The 17431-nt window shown below is 44.1% G+C and overlaps 1 protein-coding gene and 1 pseudogene across 1 annotated transcript in view; both read right to left on the minus strand.

The window, feature by feature from the left end:
- RTN3 (reticulon 3) overlaps nt 1–17431 on the minus strand; it is a 67286-nt gene that overhangs the window by 11098 nt on the left and 38757 nt on the right. Inside the window, exon 2 of the mRNA XM_062195951.1 lies at nt 465–672. Within this exon, the coding sequence (XP_062051935.1) occupies nt 465–672 (208 nt within the window). The remainder of the gene's footprint in view (nt 1–464; nt 673–17431) is intronic.
- Nucleotides 6111–7355, minus strand: LOC133764831 (large ribosomal subunit protein uL22-like; annotated as a pseudogene).

Below are 17431 nucleotides of genomic sequence, written 5' to 3' on the forward strand. Positions count from 1 at the left end.
GGACCTGCCGACTTGCCTGTGGTATCAAGCAAAGTAAAGAGCTAAGAAGAAAATGAAGAGGAAGACCAGGAGTAACCAGCCTGGGTTCTGGTACCACTAAGAGCAAGGCCTCAACAGCAAGATTTCAAAGTTGCTTCAAGACTTACCTATCTGGGGCATCCCCACGTGCCTGGGACGCCATCTGAGTGCTGTCCCTGGCGCTCTGCTTTCCCTACCCTGCCCAGAAATGTAGAGTCCTTTTTGGACTCAACATGTGAGTCTCTAGTTTGTCAAAAAGTTCTTACCTCCTAATTCAGCTGCTTCTAAGAAAGACCTCAAGGTCTCTAACTGGGGGTTCACACCACTGCTCAGCTGTACTGGACCCAGTAATTCTTCATGTGCAGCCAGGTCAAGTTTTGGACCTAATTAGCCTCAGCAAACCCCTCGCTACAACATGCAGTGTCACTCGAGATACTCCAACTCACTTGAACGGATGGCCTTCTTCTGACTTCTGCACAGCTTGGATGACAGACTTGTAGACCCTGAAGCTGATGGTGACAGACAGAAGAGCCAGGATGAGGTAAGAAACCACACTGATAACGCTGAAGGCTGCCAGGGAGAGCAGCATGATCAGCGTGGTGCCAAAGACAAAGCCAGTCTTCTTCACGTCTCGCCAGAAAATCAGATCGTGCACTGCCAAAGGAAAAAGGAAAGGAGGTTATAAGAACAGCTGCCAGCCACCAGGCCAGGACTGCTCCCCAGCTCGGGGAGCACCCCACAAGCACACAGATCCAGGCACACCTCACTTATCAAAGCTAACTTAAAATGCGCAAACTGGGATGTGGGCTACCCAGCTGGAGTTCCCAGCTCCTGGCCTCAGTCTGGCCTAGCCCTGGCTGTTGCAGGCAACTGGGAAGTGAAGGAAAATAGATCAGGCTCTATCAGCATCAGTTACAGCAAAACATGTTTCCGTGTTAGTCTGAGAAGAAGCCAGCAAGGATGATGGGTAGGAAATCATACAATTATCTAAACCATAATGCTTCTGAAAGTGAGAGGGGCGCTATTAATAATTACGTCAGGAAGTTGCATAAACCAGGACCAATCCCAGGTAACGGGGTCTTTCGTACAAACTGGAAAAATCTAAGCTCTTCTACTTAAAGACACCTCAGAACCTGGATGACAGCTGCTGGCACTGCACCAATGACACTACCATTTGCATTTCAGTCCATTAAAAGGACATGTCGACACTAACAGCCCTGCTGCGAGCTCCCTTACTCGGCCAAAGAAGGGCTTTGTAGCTGGAGACACAGGAGTTTGAGTTGTGGTATTTCTAACTACATGACTTTGACCTTCCCAAGCCTCCACATTCTTCTTCTTCTTCTTTTTTTTTTTTTTTTGGACAGGCAGAGTGGACAGTGAGAGAGAGAGAGACAGAGAGAAAGGTCTTCCTTTGCCGTTGGTTCACCCTCCAATGGCCACCGCGGTTGGCGCGCTGCGACCGGCGCACCGCGCTGATCCGATGGCAGGAGCCAGGTGCTTCTCCTGGTCTCCCATGGGGTGCAGGGCCCAAGCACTTGGGCCATCCTCCACAGCACTCCCTGGCCACAGCAGAGAGCTGGCCTGGAAGAGGGGCAACCGGGACAGAATCCAGCGCCCCGACCGGGACTAGAACCTGGTGTGCCGGCGCCGCAAGGTGGAGGATTAGCCTGTTGAGCCACGGTGCCGGCCTAACCACATTCTTATTTTTAACATGAATAAAATCCTCTGGGGCTGGCAGCAGTAGGTTAATCCTCCGCCTGTGGTGCCAGCATTCCATATAGGCGCCGGTTCTAGTCCAGGCTGCTCCTCTTCCAATCCATTTGGGGAGTGAACCAATGGATGGAGAACCTCTCTCTGTCTCTCCCTCTCACTATCTGTAACTCTACCTCTCAAATAAATAAAAATAAAATCTTAAAAAAAGAAAACCCTCTAAGACCATTATCTGAAACCTAGCCTTGGTGGAGCCAAAGGAAGTTAACTTGAGATCAAGAAAACACTAAGAAGACACCAACTGTATCAGAGCAACCAATTCTGGTTGGAGACTCTGGTCAGGGAACATGACTTACTAAGAGAAGGAAGAGGTATTATGGTCCTGAAAGGAAACCGGGACCCAGCTAGTGATGTTGCAAAGGCGAGAGAAAACTGGGAGGCAGGGGAAGGTGCTGTGGTGCAGTGGGCTAAGCTGCTGCTTGGATGCCCAAATCCCATACTGAGTGCCAAGTCTCACCTCTGCTTCTTTTTCTTTTCTTTTTTTTTTTTTTTTTTGACAGGCAGAGTTAGAGAGTGACAGAGAGAAAGGTCTTCCTTTTCCGTTGGTTCACTCCCCAAATGGCTGCTATGGCAGGTGCGCTGTGGCTACCAATCCGAAACCAGGAGCCAGGTGCTTCCTCCTGGTCTCCCACGTGGGTGCAGGGCCCAAGCACTTGGGCCATCCTCCACTGCCTTCCCGGGCCACAGCAGAGAGCTGGCGTGGAAGAGGAGCAACCGGGACAGAATCTGGCACCCCAATTGGGACTAGAACCCGGGGTGCTGGCGCCGCATGCAGAGGATTAGCCAAATGAGCTGCGGCGCCGGCTCCACCTCTGCTTCTGATCCAGCTTCCTGCTAATGTGCACCCTGGGAGGCAGCAGATGATGTCTCAAGTGCTGGGGTCTCTACCACCCATGTGGGAGACCTGGATGAAATTCTTGGCTAATTTTTAAAAAAGATTTATTTGAGAGGTAGAGTTACAGACAGAGAGAGGGAAAGACAGAGAGAAAGCCTTCCAACTGCTAGTTCACTCCCAAATGGCTCCAACAGCCCAGGGCTGGGCCAGGCCAACACTACGAGTCAGGGCCTTCTTCCAGGTCTCCCACATGGGTGCAGGTGCCCAAGCACTTGGGCCATCTTCTGCTTCCAGGCGCATTAGCAGGGAGCTGGATTGCAAGTGGAGCAGCCGGGAATTGAACAGGTGCCCTACATGGAATGTCAGCACTGCAGGCGGCAGCTTTACTCATCTTGCCACAGCTGGCCCCTTAAATATCTGCTTATTTTCACCTACTTGAAAGTGTGAGTGACTGGGGGGTGAGGGCTGGAGCAGAGAGTGATCTTCCGATCATTGGTTCACCCCCCACCAAATGGCCACACCAGCCAGGGCTGAGCCGGGCTGAAACCAGGAGCCTAGAACTCCATCCTGGTCTCCAGTGTGTGGGGCCCAAGCACTTTGGCCATAATCTGCTGCCTCCTAGGATGCATTAGCAGGAAGCTGGATTGAAAGCAGAACAGCTGGGACTTGAACAAGGTACTCTGATATGGGATGCAGGTGACCCAAGCAGCAGCTTAACCCCAAGCACTATAACCCCCGCCCCATGGCTCCTGGTTTCAGAACCAGCAGGTTCACTGTGTGTCTTTGAGTCCCAGTACCATGTCAGAGTTCCCAGGGCTACAAGAACCGTTTCAATATAGATTGCTGAGATCACTGTCATGATACCCTGGGGTATCATGGATACCCTGTGTCTTGGAGTACAAAACAATGAGCACCAGTATCACTTCGACAGTATTTCTACCTGAACCTTAGAACCTGAATCTCACGAGAAAATACCTAAGCAATTCAGCCAGGCAAACAGTCTAAAACACAGCTGACCTGTTCTCTTTGGAAATGTCAATGGTGTAAAACACAAAGGCTGAAGGCCTTTTTTAGATTAAAGAAAGTAAGGAGAAATGGTAACATGTAAATGCAAAGTGTGATCCCAGACTGGATCCTGGATAAAGGGGTTAAAAATACCTAAAAAGACACCCCTGGGACAACTGAGAACATCTGAATGAGGCGGGGGTTGAGGACATGGGTGGTTGTCGTGGGGGTCAAGATGCGATTTGGGACGCCTGCATTCTGTATCTGAGTACTTGAGTTCCAGTCCAGCTCTGCCCCCAATTCTAGCTTTTGTGCACCTGGGAGGGCGGCAGGTGACGGCTCAAAGTAGTTGGGTCCCAGCTAGCCACATAGGAGACATGGACTGCATTCCCAGCTCCTGTCTCCTGGTTATTACTGGTTTTGGGGGAGTGAAAAAGCAGATGGGAGATCTCTGTATCTTTCAAAATAAATAATTAATCTCAAAAAATTTACAGGGGTAGACAGGCTGGATATTTGTAACTAACTGTTAAATGAATCATGAAAAAGCATGTTTCTATACTGCAGGGGAGGGGTGGATATAGCAGATAAGGTCAAAAGTTAACAAGTGGTAAAACAGAACAAGGTTGTATGGCTTTTATTTTTAATACAATGTTTACAATTCTTGTAAGACTTTTGCAATTATTTCAAGACAGAAAAGAAAGAAGAGAAAAGAAAGGAAAGAAAAAAGCTTACAGAACAAGGCTGGAGCCCAGAAACAAAAGGACCTTGATGTCTCAGAGAAGGAAAAAGGAATAAAGACACAGCCTAAATGCAAATTAGAATTTCCTACTTTTGTGCAAATTAGAAAAAGCCACCCTGTCCCATGAACTTTACTGCCACCTGCTGGAAAATTTTTATAAGAAATACTCAGGCCGGCGCCGCAGCTCACTAGGCTAATCCTCCGCCTTGCGGCGCCGGCACACCAGGTTCTAGTCCCGGTCGGGGCACTGATCCTGTCCCGGTTGCCCCTCTTCCAGGCCAGCTCTCTGCTGTGGCCCGGGAGTGCAGTGGAGGATGGCCCAAGTGTTTGGGCCCTGCACCCCATGGGAGACCAGAAGAAGCACCTGGCTCCTGCCATCGGACCAGCGTGGTGCGCCAGCCGCAGCGCGCTACTGCGGCGGCCATTGGAGGGTGAACCAACGGCAAAAGGAAGACCTTTCTCTCTCTCTCTCACTGTCCACTCTGCCTGTCAAAAAAAAAAAAAAAAAAAAAAAAAAGAAATACTCAAACCACTAGGATGACACGTTGAGTAACATCCCTTAGAGGTGTGCAGTGTAACAGTATAGAAGGCTCTGGGCTCAGCGTTTTAAAGTAAATGGTGGAATTATAGTCTAGGTGAGAAGGGGGACTTAGGGAATGAAAGCAAACTGAGGAAGAGCTTGGAAAAGATGGTCCAACAAATCCAACTCCACAGCTTGCTCCTTCACTTTATCCAGTCCTGGTCAGGGGCTATTTGCTCAGAGACTGACTGTCCTATCAAATACCCCTGCATTCTCATAACTGTCTCTTCAGAGCACCTATCAGCTGGGGCTGGCATTGTGGGACAGCGGGTTAAGCCACCACCTGTGACAATGGCATCCCACGTGAGCACTGGTCCAATGCGCCTGGGAAGGCAGTGCAAGATGGCCAAGTAGCTGAGGCCTTGCCACCTATGTGGGAGACCTGGATGGAGTTCCAGGCTCCTAGCTTCAGCAGGGCCCAGCACTGGCTCTTGTGGCCATTTGGGGAGTGAACCAGTGGGTGGAAGATCTCTCTCTCTCTCTGTGTACCTTTCCCTTTCAAATAAAATAATCAAAAAGGAACACCTTTCAGTTTATTTATTTGTTACAGGTTCATGTATCTGTTAGTGAATGCTCAAACATGGGCCACACTAATGACCAAGAGGCAGCATAACCACGGCTTCTGGCTGTCTCCAGGTAATCCCCCTCAACCAATCTATGTACACAACTCTTTTGAGCTTGAAAGGATTCTGAGTTCAGAATGCCAAAGAAGGAAACTGACATGGTCTTTGGAAACTTCCTTTGCGATCCCCTGGGAAAGAGGAGGATAAAAATATGAGGAAGAAGGGAGGCAAGGGGCAGCTGCCAAAGTTTAAAATGAGAAGTCGCCAGACTCAGTTCCGGCTCACTTCACAACCAGGAACCAACAAGAGATGGCAATTGTTCGCTTCCATGGAATTTTCCGTTTTCTACTTCCATTCATCTGTTCTGCTTTTCTTTTTTTCAGAGGTACAGAGAGGGCCAGAGCTGCTATACTGTGGTTCATCCCCCCAATATCCACAATGGAGAATGCAATCCAGGTTTCCCATGTGGACTGCAGGAATCCAGTCAGTCGAGCCATCACGGCTGCTCCCCGGGTCTGGATGAGCAGGACGATGGAGTCAGGAGCAGGTACTGATCTGGGATGCAGATGTCTTCTTTTCTCCTTTTAACTGACATTTATTTTATACTGAATGTATTCCTGAGCCATAAGTTTTTGCTTCTTTAGTTTCTTCTGGGATCTTTTTCTTCTGTGACACCCCCTGTTCTGGTTTAGGATCAATCTGTTCCTCTTCAGTGAGGATCGTCTCAGTGTGGCACGGGGAGCTCACGCATGGGTTAATCCGACCATGGGCTCCGCAGGGTGGTGGCGCATGTTGGGAGCTCTGTTCATTTGGATGTGTTCAATGACCAGAGAATCTACATCCAAACTCTTCAGCTCAGCATTACTTTCTGCATTTTTCAACATGTGCAACAGTGGTGCTGTGGCATAGCGGGTAAAGCCACTGCCTACAGTGCCGGCATCCCATATGGGCACTGGTTCAAGTCCTGGCTGTTCTATTTCTGATTCAGCCCTCTGCTATGGCCTGGGAAAGCAGAAGATGGCCCAAGTGCTTGGGCCCATGCACCCACACGGGAGACCTGGAAAAAGCTTCTGGCTTTTGATTGGCACATCTCTAGCTGTTGTGACCATTTGGGGAGTGAACTAGTGGATGGAAGACTTTTCGCTCTCTGTCTCTCTGCCTTTCTAAACAATAAACAAACATTTAAGAAAATCTGTATATATGAAATACCTGAGGGGCTGGTGCTGTGGCATAGCGGGTAAAGCTGTTGCCTGTAGTGCCAGCATCCCATATGGGTGCCAGTTCAAGTCCCAGCTGCTACACTTCTGATTCAGCTCTCTGCTACGGCCTGGGAGTGCAGTGGAAGATGGCCCAAGTCCTTGGGCCCTTGAACCCGCATAGGAAGACCCGGAGGAAGCTCCTGGCTTCGGATAGGCACAACTCCGGCTGTTGCAGCCAAATGAGGGGTGAATTAGCGGATGGAAGCTCTCTCTCTCTGCCTCTCCTCTCTCTGTGTAACTCTGACTTTCAAATAAATAAATCTTTTTAAAATACTTGAAATTTGTTCACATTAAAAAATAAATAAAAAAACATGCAACAGAAAGTCGGCACTTTCTGTGTGCCACTGACCCTGTGTCCAACCCCACTGCTTGGCCTAGACACACCAACTCCACCACTGTACTGCAGGAATAGCTCAGATTGCTTCTTTAATGTGACATCTTTCAGGTATTTGGTGGCTTTTCAAATATGCCTATCCTTGATGGCCTGGGCAGTTTCTTGGGTATTCTTGAAGTGAATATGAAGATGTGAACCTCTTGATTTGCACGATTTTGTGGGGTTTTCTAGGTCAAGTGAGTAGGAAACCATTTTTGCAGATCACCAAGACACCAAACCTCTGGAGTTGCAAGTCAGCATGGACTACAAGCTGTCTGTGCTGCTGCCTGCATAGGGGCCCTGCCACCCCCATTCCTACCCATCATGTCCGTCTGCAGGCAGCAGAGGCTGGCTGGTTCCGGAGCCCAGAGATCTTCATCACTAGGCCAAATATCTACTCCATGTTCCTTATTTGTTGATGTGTTCTTTTTCCTTCCCCACCCTTCTCTTCTTTAAGATTTGTTCATTTGAAAGGCAAAGTGACACAAAGAGAAGACACACACATACATACACACAGAGATAGATAGACAGACAGACAGACTTTCCATCTGCTGTTTTACTTCCCAGATGGCTGTAACAGACATGTTGGGGCTAGGCTGAAGTCAAGAGCCTGGACTCCATCCTGGTCTCCCATGGGGTGGCAGGGTCCCAAGTACTTGGGCTATCTTCCGCTGCCTTCCCAGGCACAATGCAGGAAGCTGGATAGAAGTGGGGTAACCAAGACTTACACTAACACTCTGATATGGGATACTGGTGTTGCAAGCAGTGGCTTAACCCGTTGTGCCATAATGCTGCCTGTTTTCTTTCATCAAGTTTTACTAAATGCCTGTTACATGTCAGGTTAGTGTTGGGAACTGGAAGTACAACATACACGTGAATAAGGCAAACAAGACCTTTCTATTCCAGTGAGGAAGAAAGGCAATGAATAACAAAATCAACCACTAGTAACAGAGGTCCCCATGATGAGAACGAGGTACGTGGACACACGCACTACTTTACACAGGTGGTCAACAGAAGCCTCTCGGAGGAGCTGGCAGGAAAGAATATTTCAAGGAGCTGGTGGAGGCAGCGCTGTGGTGCAGTGGTTTAATGCCCTGGCCTGAAGTGTCGGCATCCCATATGGGTGCCGGTTTGAGTCCTTGCTGCTCCACTTCTAATCCAGCTTTCTGCTATGGCCTGGGGAAGCAGTAGAAGATGGCCCAAGTATTTGGGCCCCTGCACCCATGTGGAAGACCTGGAAGAAGCTCCTGGCTCCTGGCTTCGGATTGGTGCAGTTCCAGCCGTTGTGGCCAACTGGAGTGCCAGGCACGAGGATGGGCTAAATGGCATGAGACAAGGCTGTGAAGGCCAGCAGGGACTAATTCATAGAGTGGGTCTCCCACATGGGTGCAGGGGCTCAAGTACTCGGGCCATCTTCCACTGCTTTCCCAGGCGCAATAACTAGGAGCCAGATGGGAAGTGGAGCAGCCAGGACTCGAACCGGCACTTACAGGGAAGCCAATGTTGCAGGTGGTAGGTTAATCTGCTATGCTACAATGCCGGCTTCATACATGATCTAAACAGGACACTCAACACTTAACTGCTAAACAGCAAATGGACTGGAAAGAGGCAAGAGTGCAGGCCGGAAGACCCCTAGGAAATCAATATGGAGGCTCAACAAGATAAGGACCAATATAACAAAATCAACTGTATTTCCACATACTAGTATTAACCAAAAATTGAATTAGAATAGCATAAAATATGAAATACCTAGGTATAATCCTGATAAAAGATATAAAGGCTTATATACTAAAATCTGCAAAACATGTCTGAGATAAACTAACAAAGACATAAATTAATAGCACTACAGTTTTCAATGAGCTGGAAGATTCAAAATTGCTAAGATGATAACTGTCCCCAGGCTGGCCGGTAATTCTTTGTAATTCCAATCACAATTCTAGGAGACATTTTTCGTAGAAATGGAAAATCTGATTCTAAAACTATTATGGAAATGCTAAGGACCTGGAAGAGACAAAACAACTTTAGAAAAGAACATTAGAGGACTAATTTCATGATTTCTATAAAGCTGCCATTATCAAGAGGGTGTGAGCAAAAAAAAAAGTTGTGTGTGTGTGTGTGTGTGTTACTCTGTTAGCACTATGATTTGACAGAATGGAGGGTAAAGGTTAAAGTGCAACACAGCTCCAGCCGTTGCGGCCAACTGAGGAGTGAACCATCAGATGGAGGACCTCTCTCCTCTCTGTGTAACTCTGACTTTCAAATAAATAAATCTTAAAAATAAAAAAAGGGGCTGGCGCCACAGCTCACTAGGCTAATCTTCAGCCTGAGGCGCCGGTACCCTGGTTTCTAGTCCCGGTTGGGGTGCTGGATTCTGTCCCAGTTGCTCCTCTTCCAATCCAGCTCTCTGCTATGGCCCGGGGAAGGCAGTGGAGGATGGCCCAAGTGCTTGGGCCCTGCACCCGCACAGGAGACCGGGAGGAAGCACCTGGCTCCTGGCTTCGGATCGGCACAGCGCGCCTGCCGCAGCAGCCATTTGGGAGTGAACCAATGGAAGGAAGACCTTTCTCTGTCTCTGTCTCTCTCTCACTAACTCTGCCTGTCAAAAAAAAAAAAAGAAAGAAAAGAAAAGAAAAGAAAAAAAGAAAACCGTTCTACCATTTACTTGGTAACCTAAGACAGAAATATGGAAACAGGGCTCACTCTTCCTTCTACCTCATCTCTGAAAATCAAAGACTGTGGCCGAGAAAAGTCTACCTTCTTGAATCTATCACAGGAAAATAAGATCTTAATGTTGGTTCATTTTCAATGAAGATTCCTAAACCTTTTTGGGTCCAGAAGGTACTTAATATGAGCAGGTTATTTAGAGAAGACTGTCCAAAGTAGTGGCTCTCAGCTGGATGGGACAGTTCCACACCATGAACAAACTGTTGCTTCCCTCGAGATTCTGATATGCCTCAAGTGCAGAATCGCAGCCCAGAAGAGCTACCGCTTCAGATTGGGAGCACCCTCTGCTGTGGGTGTGCTGGAGCAGAACACCACTGACAGCCAGTGGGCTAACCAACCGCCACACAAGTGAATGATCTCACACTTGTATGAAGGAGTCAAAATGTACCAAAGTAAACTCATTTTTTAATTCTACTTCTGAGATAGGACAAAACCTTGGCTAATTTCTTCCTCAAAGCCTAAAGGGAACTGATCCAAGCTGGTTCAATGCGTTCTGAGAAAATGAAAGCTAAAAGTTCTCAGAAGAGCAAACCCAACACAACCTTACATTCAGACTTTATTACCTAACACTTATTTTCATTTCAAAGATCCATGACAAAATGTTTAAAATTGTGAGATAAATTAGTTTGCCTATTATGCCTTTTTATTACCATTTCAATACCTGATCCAGCTGCCTTTTATGATTTTTAAGTAAAATCAGTAATTTCTGCTACCTTAATTATTGTGGTGGAGGCAGATGAAGTGTTGTATTTTACCAAGAATGTTTATGTTGCTGACAGAATTAAGATCGACTCCTTTTTATTTTCCAAGCCTCTGTAATGAGGCCATATTATTTCTGTTTTAAAAACTAACGCTGGGGCTTGCACCGTGGCTTAGTGGGTAATGCTGCTGCCTGCAGTGCTGGCATCCCATATGGGTGCTGGTTCTAGTCTCGGCTGCTCCATTTCCAATCCAGCTCTCTGCTATGGCCTGGGAAAGCAGTAGAGGATGGCCCAAGTGCTTGGGCTCCTGCACCCACATAGGAGATCCGGAAGAGGCTCCTGGCTCCTGGCTTCAGATCAGCCCAGCCTCAGCTGTTGTGGTCATTTGGCGAGTGAACCAGTGGATAGAAGATTTCTCTCACTCTGAGTTTCTCCTCTCTTTCTCTCTGTAACTCTGCCTTTCAAATAAAGTAAATCTTAAACAAAACAAAACAAAACAAAACCCAAAACCTAAATGCTGTCTCCCACCCATATTACAGTACCTACATTATACCAACAGAGGGCACTCAGACATCCTGTGCCAATTCAAGCAGAACAGCAGTAAATGGTGCTGGTTGCCTACCCTTTTATTATTGACTCTGCGGGAAAATTCTTCATTTGATCAACTTCAGCCACTTCCAAAGGTTAATTGAATTTAATATACCCTTCCAAGTATACATATCAAAGGTAGAAAGGAAAGGCTGTTCAAATGCTAATTCTTAAAAAATAAATGTGAAATTCTTTCACAACTTACTCAGCTTTAACTTCATTAAAAAAAAAAGAAAAAGAAAAAGAAAAAGAAAACTCACCCAAAAGGCAGAGGGAGCACACAGTGTTATCTTTCATCCGCTGGTTCACTCCCCAAATGGCCACAATGGCCAAAGCTGGGCCAGGCTGAAGCCAGGAACCAGGAACTTCAACCAGGTCTCCCACATGAGTGCAGGGGCCAAATCACTTGGGTCATCCTCCATTGCTTTCCCAGGCACATTCACAGGGAGCTGGACAGAAAGTGTAGCAGCCGGGACTTGAACCAGCACCCAGATAGCATGCCAGCACCACAGGTAGCAGCTTTACCCACTATGCCTCAGTACTGGGCCCAAATAAATAAGCCATTAAGAGAAGTCAATATACAAAATTTGAAGAAAATTTTTAAGAGAATCTAAACTTGTCTGTACTAACTACAAGGAAAAAGAACCAACCTTTGTGACTACAAAATGGGAACTGCTCATTAGTAACAGGAAAACAGGCAGGTTTTAAAAATATAAACAACTAATACATGTAAAAGAAAAAGATGAAGAGGTTTTCATACAGACTTTTTTGGGGGGTGTTACTTTTACATTAAAAGTTACAATAATAAATGAAGCCGCTTTTTGAATTGCAAAAGGTATCAGATGATGTGCCTGTAAATTCAAATTTGAAATGGGTTAATAGTCTGCTTACTACAGATTTACCCTTAACCAAAGAAATTCCCCTCAAAATGGCCCACAGAGGTCACTGGCAGAACATGTGCAGTCACTGGGAAACACAGACACACATGCTTTTCGCCACAAATGAGTCTGGCAGCAGGCCAAAGGAATTTGTGGGAACCCCTTTCAAACTAACATTCCTCCCAGACTCTCAGAAAAAATAGTTTCTTGTTCATTAAAATAATCTAACATCTCCTTTGCCCTCAATTTCAGTTTTATAAAGCACAGAAAACAAAATGGCATTGATTACCATTCCCCAAATGAATAGTTGGGTGGCTGTGAAAGTGTGAACTTTTGACCTTAGTTATCTAAAGAATATAATTAAGACAACAAATGCAATGCTGAATCACTCTGAAATGGATAGACACACAACACTCTGGCTTTCATTTTTCTTTTATCCTTTTCTTTCCTACTAGACCCAGCTGGGTTTTTGTATGCTCTGGATCACTACGAACTTTATCAATTAAGGAACAGTGCTTATTTAAGCCTCCAGAAGACATCAGATCCAATCTAAACTTAAACAAAACATTAGTTGCTAATGATAATGGAAGTTCAACTAAATTTAAAAAATAATTTAATACCCTTTGCGCATCCTTATTTCTAATTCAGCATTCTATGCTACAAAGGTAGGATCATAACAGCATATATTGCCACACTGATTATGTTCTTCCAAAAAAGCCAACAGTCTCTAAAATCCTTATCAGTAATTGGCAAGAAAAACATGAAAAGCAAAGAAAGTGTTTGATAATGCACATATCCTTGGTTTTGGAAATCTTAATCTTTTTCCTTAGCAACTCTACAGGGTTTTTCTCATGGACACAATGGGCTTACATATATATGTATAGGAACCACACCTAGATTATAGCATGAAAGCCTTGTTTCTACTTTTTATTGTGGTACAATGTATCCAGTTCAGTGGCATTCGTTACATTCAGATTGTTATGCAGGCTATCATATTATAATATCATATGGATATTAATGATATAATTAATGATAATATCATATGGATATTATCACCACTATCCATGGAACTTTTGATATACAACCGCTTAAGTATGTATCCACTCCTCAATCTATCTTCACGCACTTCAAAGTGCACTGCAGGTATCAGGAAACCTACTTCAGCTTCCAAATCATTACACTAAAGTTCGACTGGTTTAGTGTTTTTCTTTTGATGCAAAATTGGCATGGAGTGAAACACATAATACATTAAGTTTGAACACATGCACACATCTATGCAAGTCTATCAGGCCACAGGGTGTTATTGTTACCCCAAAAAGCTCCCTCATGTTCCTTGCCAGAGGCAACCACAGTTGATTTTTCTCTCTCCATTAAGCAGTCTGCATATTCTACATTTCACATAAATGTAATCATGCAAAATTATTCATTTGGTCCTGCTTCTTTTACGAGGCATCATTTTTGAGATTCACCCGTCCTGATGGGGGTACTAGCAGATAGCGCTCGCATGGGTTATCTAGTCTCTAACTGTTGGACAACAGGATTCTGAGCTTTGTGCTACTAGGGACGAAATGACTATGAATATGAGTATATACAATTCCAGAAACTGAATTCTACCAACAACCAGTGAGCCTGCAAGAGGTCTCACGAGACTGAAACCCTGACTTAGATCTGGTGATTTCTGAATTACACTCTATTTCGATCCAGCAAAACCTGGAACAGAGGAGTCAGCTAATGCATGCTGGAGTCCTGACCCAGGGAAACTGTAAGATAATATACGTGTTGCTTTAGGTTGCCAGGTTTGTGGTAATTTGTTACCTCAGTGTTTTCTATTTTCTTTGATCTATTTGTTGATGCTTCTGCCAGTACCTCTGTCTTTATTACTGAGTTTTACAATCTTTTAACATAAATAGTCCAAGTTCTTTAATTTTGTTCTTTTCCAAGACTGCTTTGGATTTGCTAGGTTCTGGGTATTCCATAGGAATTTCAGAACTGACTCTCAATTTTGGCAAAAAAATTCTTCTGGGGCCATGGTTATTAAACGGTATTGAATTCAAATGGTCCTGGGTAGAACTGACATCTTGACAACACCATCTCTCCTTTTAAGCAATTCTTTAGCTTCCATAGTTTTCAGTATACAGGTCTACATCTAGTATCTTTCCTGTAATCTCGCTAAAATGGCTTATTAGTCCTAGTAAGTGGTTTGTAAATTCCCTGGAATCTTCTATGTGAATAATCATATCTCTAAATTAAGACAGCGTAGCCTCTTCTCTTTTCTTCTTTTCTATTTTTTGCTGTAAATCAGTGGCTGGGCCCTCCAGTATGATCTGGTGTATAAATGGTGCCTTGTCCCCAGTCTCAGGAGGATTCACTATTTCAGCACAAAGCACGCTATCAGCTGCAGATTTCAACTGCTGCCATTTATTAAAGATGCCCTCCTATTTCCAGTTTTTAGAAATAGAAGATGTTGGGACTTTTTCAAATGCTTTTCTTCTATCAGTTGAAACAATGACATAGGCTTCCTTATTATGCTAATGTGACAAATTACACTGATTATCCAATCTTAAAACAACTTTATATGCCTGTAACAAACCTTTAGTCACGATGCATTAATCTTTTAAACTGGTAATTTGATTTAATATCTTATGAAGGATTTTTCATCTATATTCGTGAAGGATAAAGTAATTTCTATACTTTCATGATAAATAACTTGCTACACTTTCATGATGTCTCTGTTGCATTTTCTTATTAATGGATATATATGTGTTGTCATGTGTGTCTAACAAGATATACATGACATGTGTGTTTAACTCTAGTCTGAGTTGAGACATTTGCTCTATCTTCTTCTTCTTAAATTCTTAAATGCTTGAAGGAAACCCCTAATGAAACCTCTGGGCCTAGAGCTTTCTTTGTGGGAAGATTTCTGATAATGAATTTAATTTCCTTAATACAGATTAGCTTTGGTAAATTATAATTTTCAAGGAATTTGTCCATTTCCTTTAAGTTGATGAATTTGTTAGCCTAATGTTTTAGTTTTTATTTATTTGAAAGGCAGAACAAGAGAGAGAAGGGCAGATAGAGAGAGATCTTCTATCTTCTGGTTCACTTTGCAGATGTCCACAACAATTGGGTCTAGGCCAGGCTAAAGCCAGGAGCTAGGAACTCCATCTAGGTCTCCCATGCAGGTAGCAAGAAACCAAGCACTTGAGCCATCGTATGCTGTCTTCCCAGGTGTATTAGCAGGAAGCTGGATCAGAAGTGAAGCAGCTAGAATTCAAATCAGCACTCTAATATGGGATGTTGGTGTTGGAAATAGCAGCTTAACCTACTATGAAATGCCAGCCCCTGGCCTGTTTTTCACATTATTATTCTTTTAGTAGGATCCAAAGTGACAGTCTCTTTTTTATGCTTGATATTGGTAATTTGTGTTCTGTTTTTCTTGGGTCAGTCAAGAAATAATTTTGTTGATCTTTCCAGGAACCAAATTTTAGCTTTGCTAATCTTCTCTATTTGTTTCTTCATCCCACTGATTTCTGCTTTTATCGTTATTTCTTTCCTTCTACTTAACTCTGGGTTTTTGCTCTCTTTCTAGATTTAAGTTGAAATCTTAGTTTACTGATTTTTAGATTTTCCTATCTAATATAAGCATCTAGAGCTATAAATTTCCCTCAGCACTGTATTCCCCAAGTTTAATGTCTTATGTTCACTGTCATTCAGTTTAAAGCATTTAAAATTTTTCTTTCAATTTCTTCTTGGATCTATAGAGTAGACACATGTCTTGTTTAATTTCTAAATATTTGGGGATTTTCCTAGCTATCTTATTTTCATAGTTTTAACATCTCATTATGACCCAGAACACATTTTATATTATTTAAATCCTTTGAACTTTAGAAAGTTGTTTTATGTCCTAACATATTGTCTATATCAGTGAATACATACCTTATATACCTGGGAAAGAATGTGTTCTGCTGTTGGTGGGTACAGTGTTCCTTCCATAAATTTCATCTAGGTCAAAGTGATTGATCATATTGCTTGCATTTGTGTCTTGTTGGTTATCAATTGCTGAGAAAGAAGCACTAAAACCTCAAAGTATGATTACAGAATTGTTTATCTCTCTATTTAATTCTGTCAACTTTTGCTTCGTGTATTTTTAAGTACATACACATTACTGACCATCAAGGCTATCTAATAACATGCTGTTATTTTGGGTAAAACCTTTTGTTTTAGTGTTTTCTGTATTCATAGCATATGTTTATGAATCTTTAGCATATCTTTTCCCACTTATTTACTTCCAAACTTATCTGTCATATATATATATATATCTTAAATGTTATATATTATAAATATATATTAAAAATGTTAGCTTTGGAAAATATAGTTGTTTGAAAAGCAGAGTGACACAGAAAGATCTCTCATCCAAGGGTTTACTCCCCACAAATCAGCAACATCCAAGACTGGGCTAGGCTGGAATTCCATCCAGGCTCCCATTCACTGCCTCCCAGGTGCATTAGCAGGAAGCTGGATAGGAAGCATAGAGTAGCCAGGAGTCAAACCAGGCACTCTTATATGGGATGTGGGTATCCCAAGCAGGGGCTTAACCCACTGTGTCATTACACTTGTCCCTGTACTTTTTAAAAAAAGATGTATTTATTTATTTGAAAGAGTTATAGAGATAGAGAGGCAGAGGCAGAGACAGAGAGAGAGGTCTTCCATCTGCTGGTTCACTCCCAACATGGCCCCAACAGCCGGAGCTAGGCTGATCTGAAGCCAGGAGCCAGGAGCTTCTTCCAAGTCTCCCATGTGTGTGCAGGGACCCAAGGACTTGGGCCATCTTCTACTGCTTTCCCAGGCCATAGCAGAGAGCTGTATTGGAAATGGAGCAGCCCATATGGGATGCCAGCACCGCAAGCGGTGGCTTTACCTGCTATGCCCCAACCTCAGCCCTATTGTCCTGTATTTTTAAAGTACATCTTTTACAATTAGCAAATGGTTGGGTCTTCATTTTTTTATGCAGTCTGCTAATCTTCATTAAAAGTTCTATTTGTCTATTTATTTGAAAGGCAGAGATAGAGAGATAGAGCAGCGTCTCCTACTGCCTTGCTTACTCCCCAAACATTTACAACAGCCAGGGCTAGGCTGGGCTGAGCCAGGAGTCAGGAACTCTATCCTGGTCTCCCACACGGTGGCAGGAACCCAAGCTTGGACTATCACCTGCCACCACCAGGGTGCACCACAGGTAGGAATCTGGAAATCATGAGCCGAGCCACACTTGGACCTAGGCTCTCTCAGAGACGGAGACAATGTGATTTTTCCTGACTGCTGTAGCAAAAACCTGACCCAACCTTAATCTACTGATTGTTGTGTTTAGTTCATTTATCACATAGCTGCATTAAATCTCCCA

Source organism: Lepus europaeus, chromosome 7, assembly GCF_033115175.1.
Source record: "Lepus europaeus isolate LE1 chromosome 7, mLepTim1.pri, whole genome shotgun sequence".
Taxonomy (NCBI): Eukaryota; Metazoa; Chordata; class Mammalia; order Lagomorpha; family Leporidae; genus Lepus; species Lepus europaeus.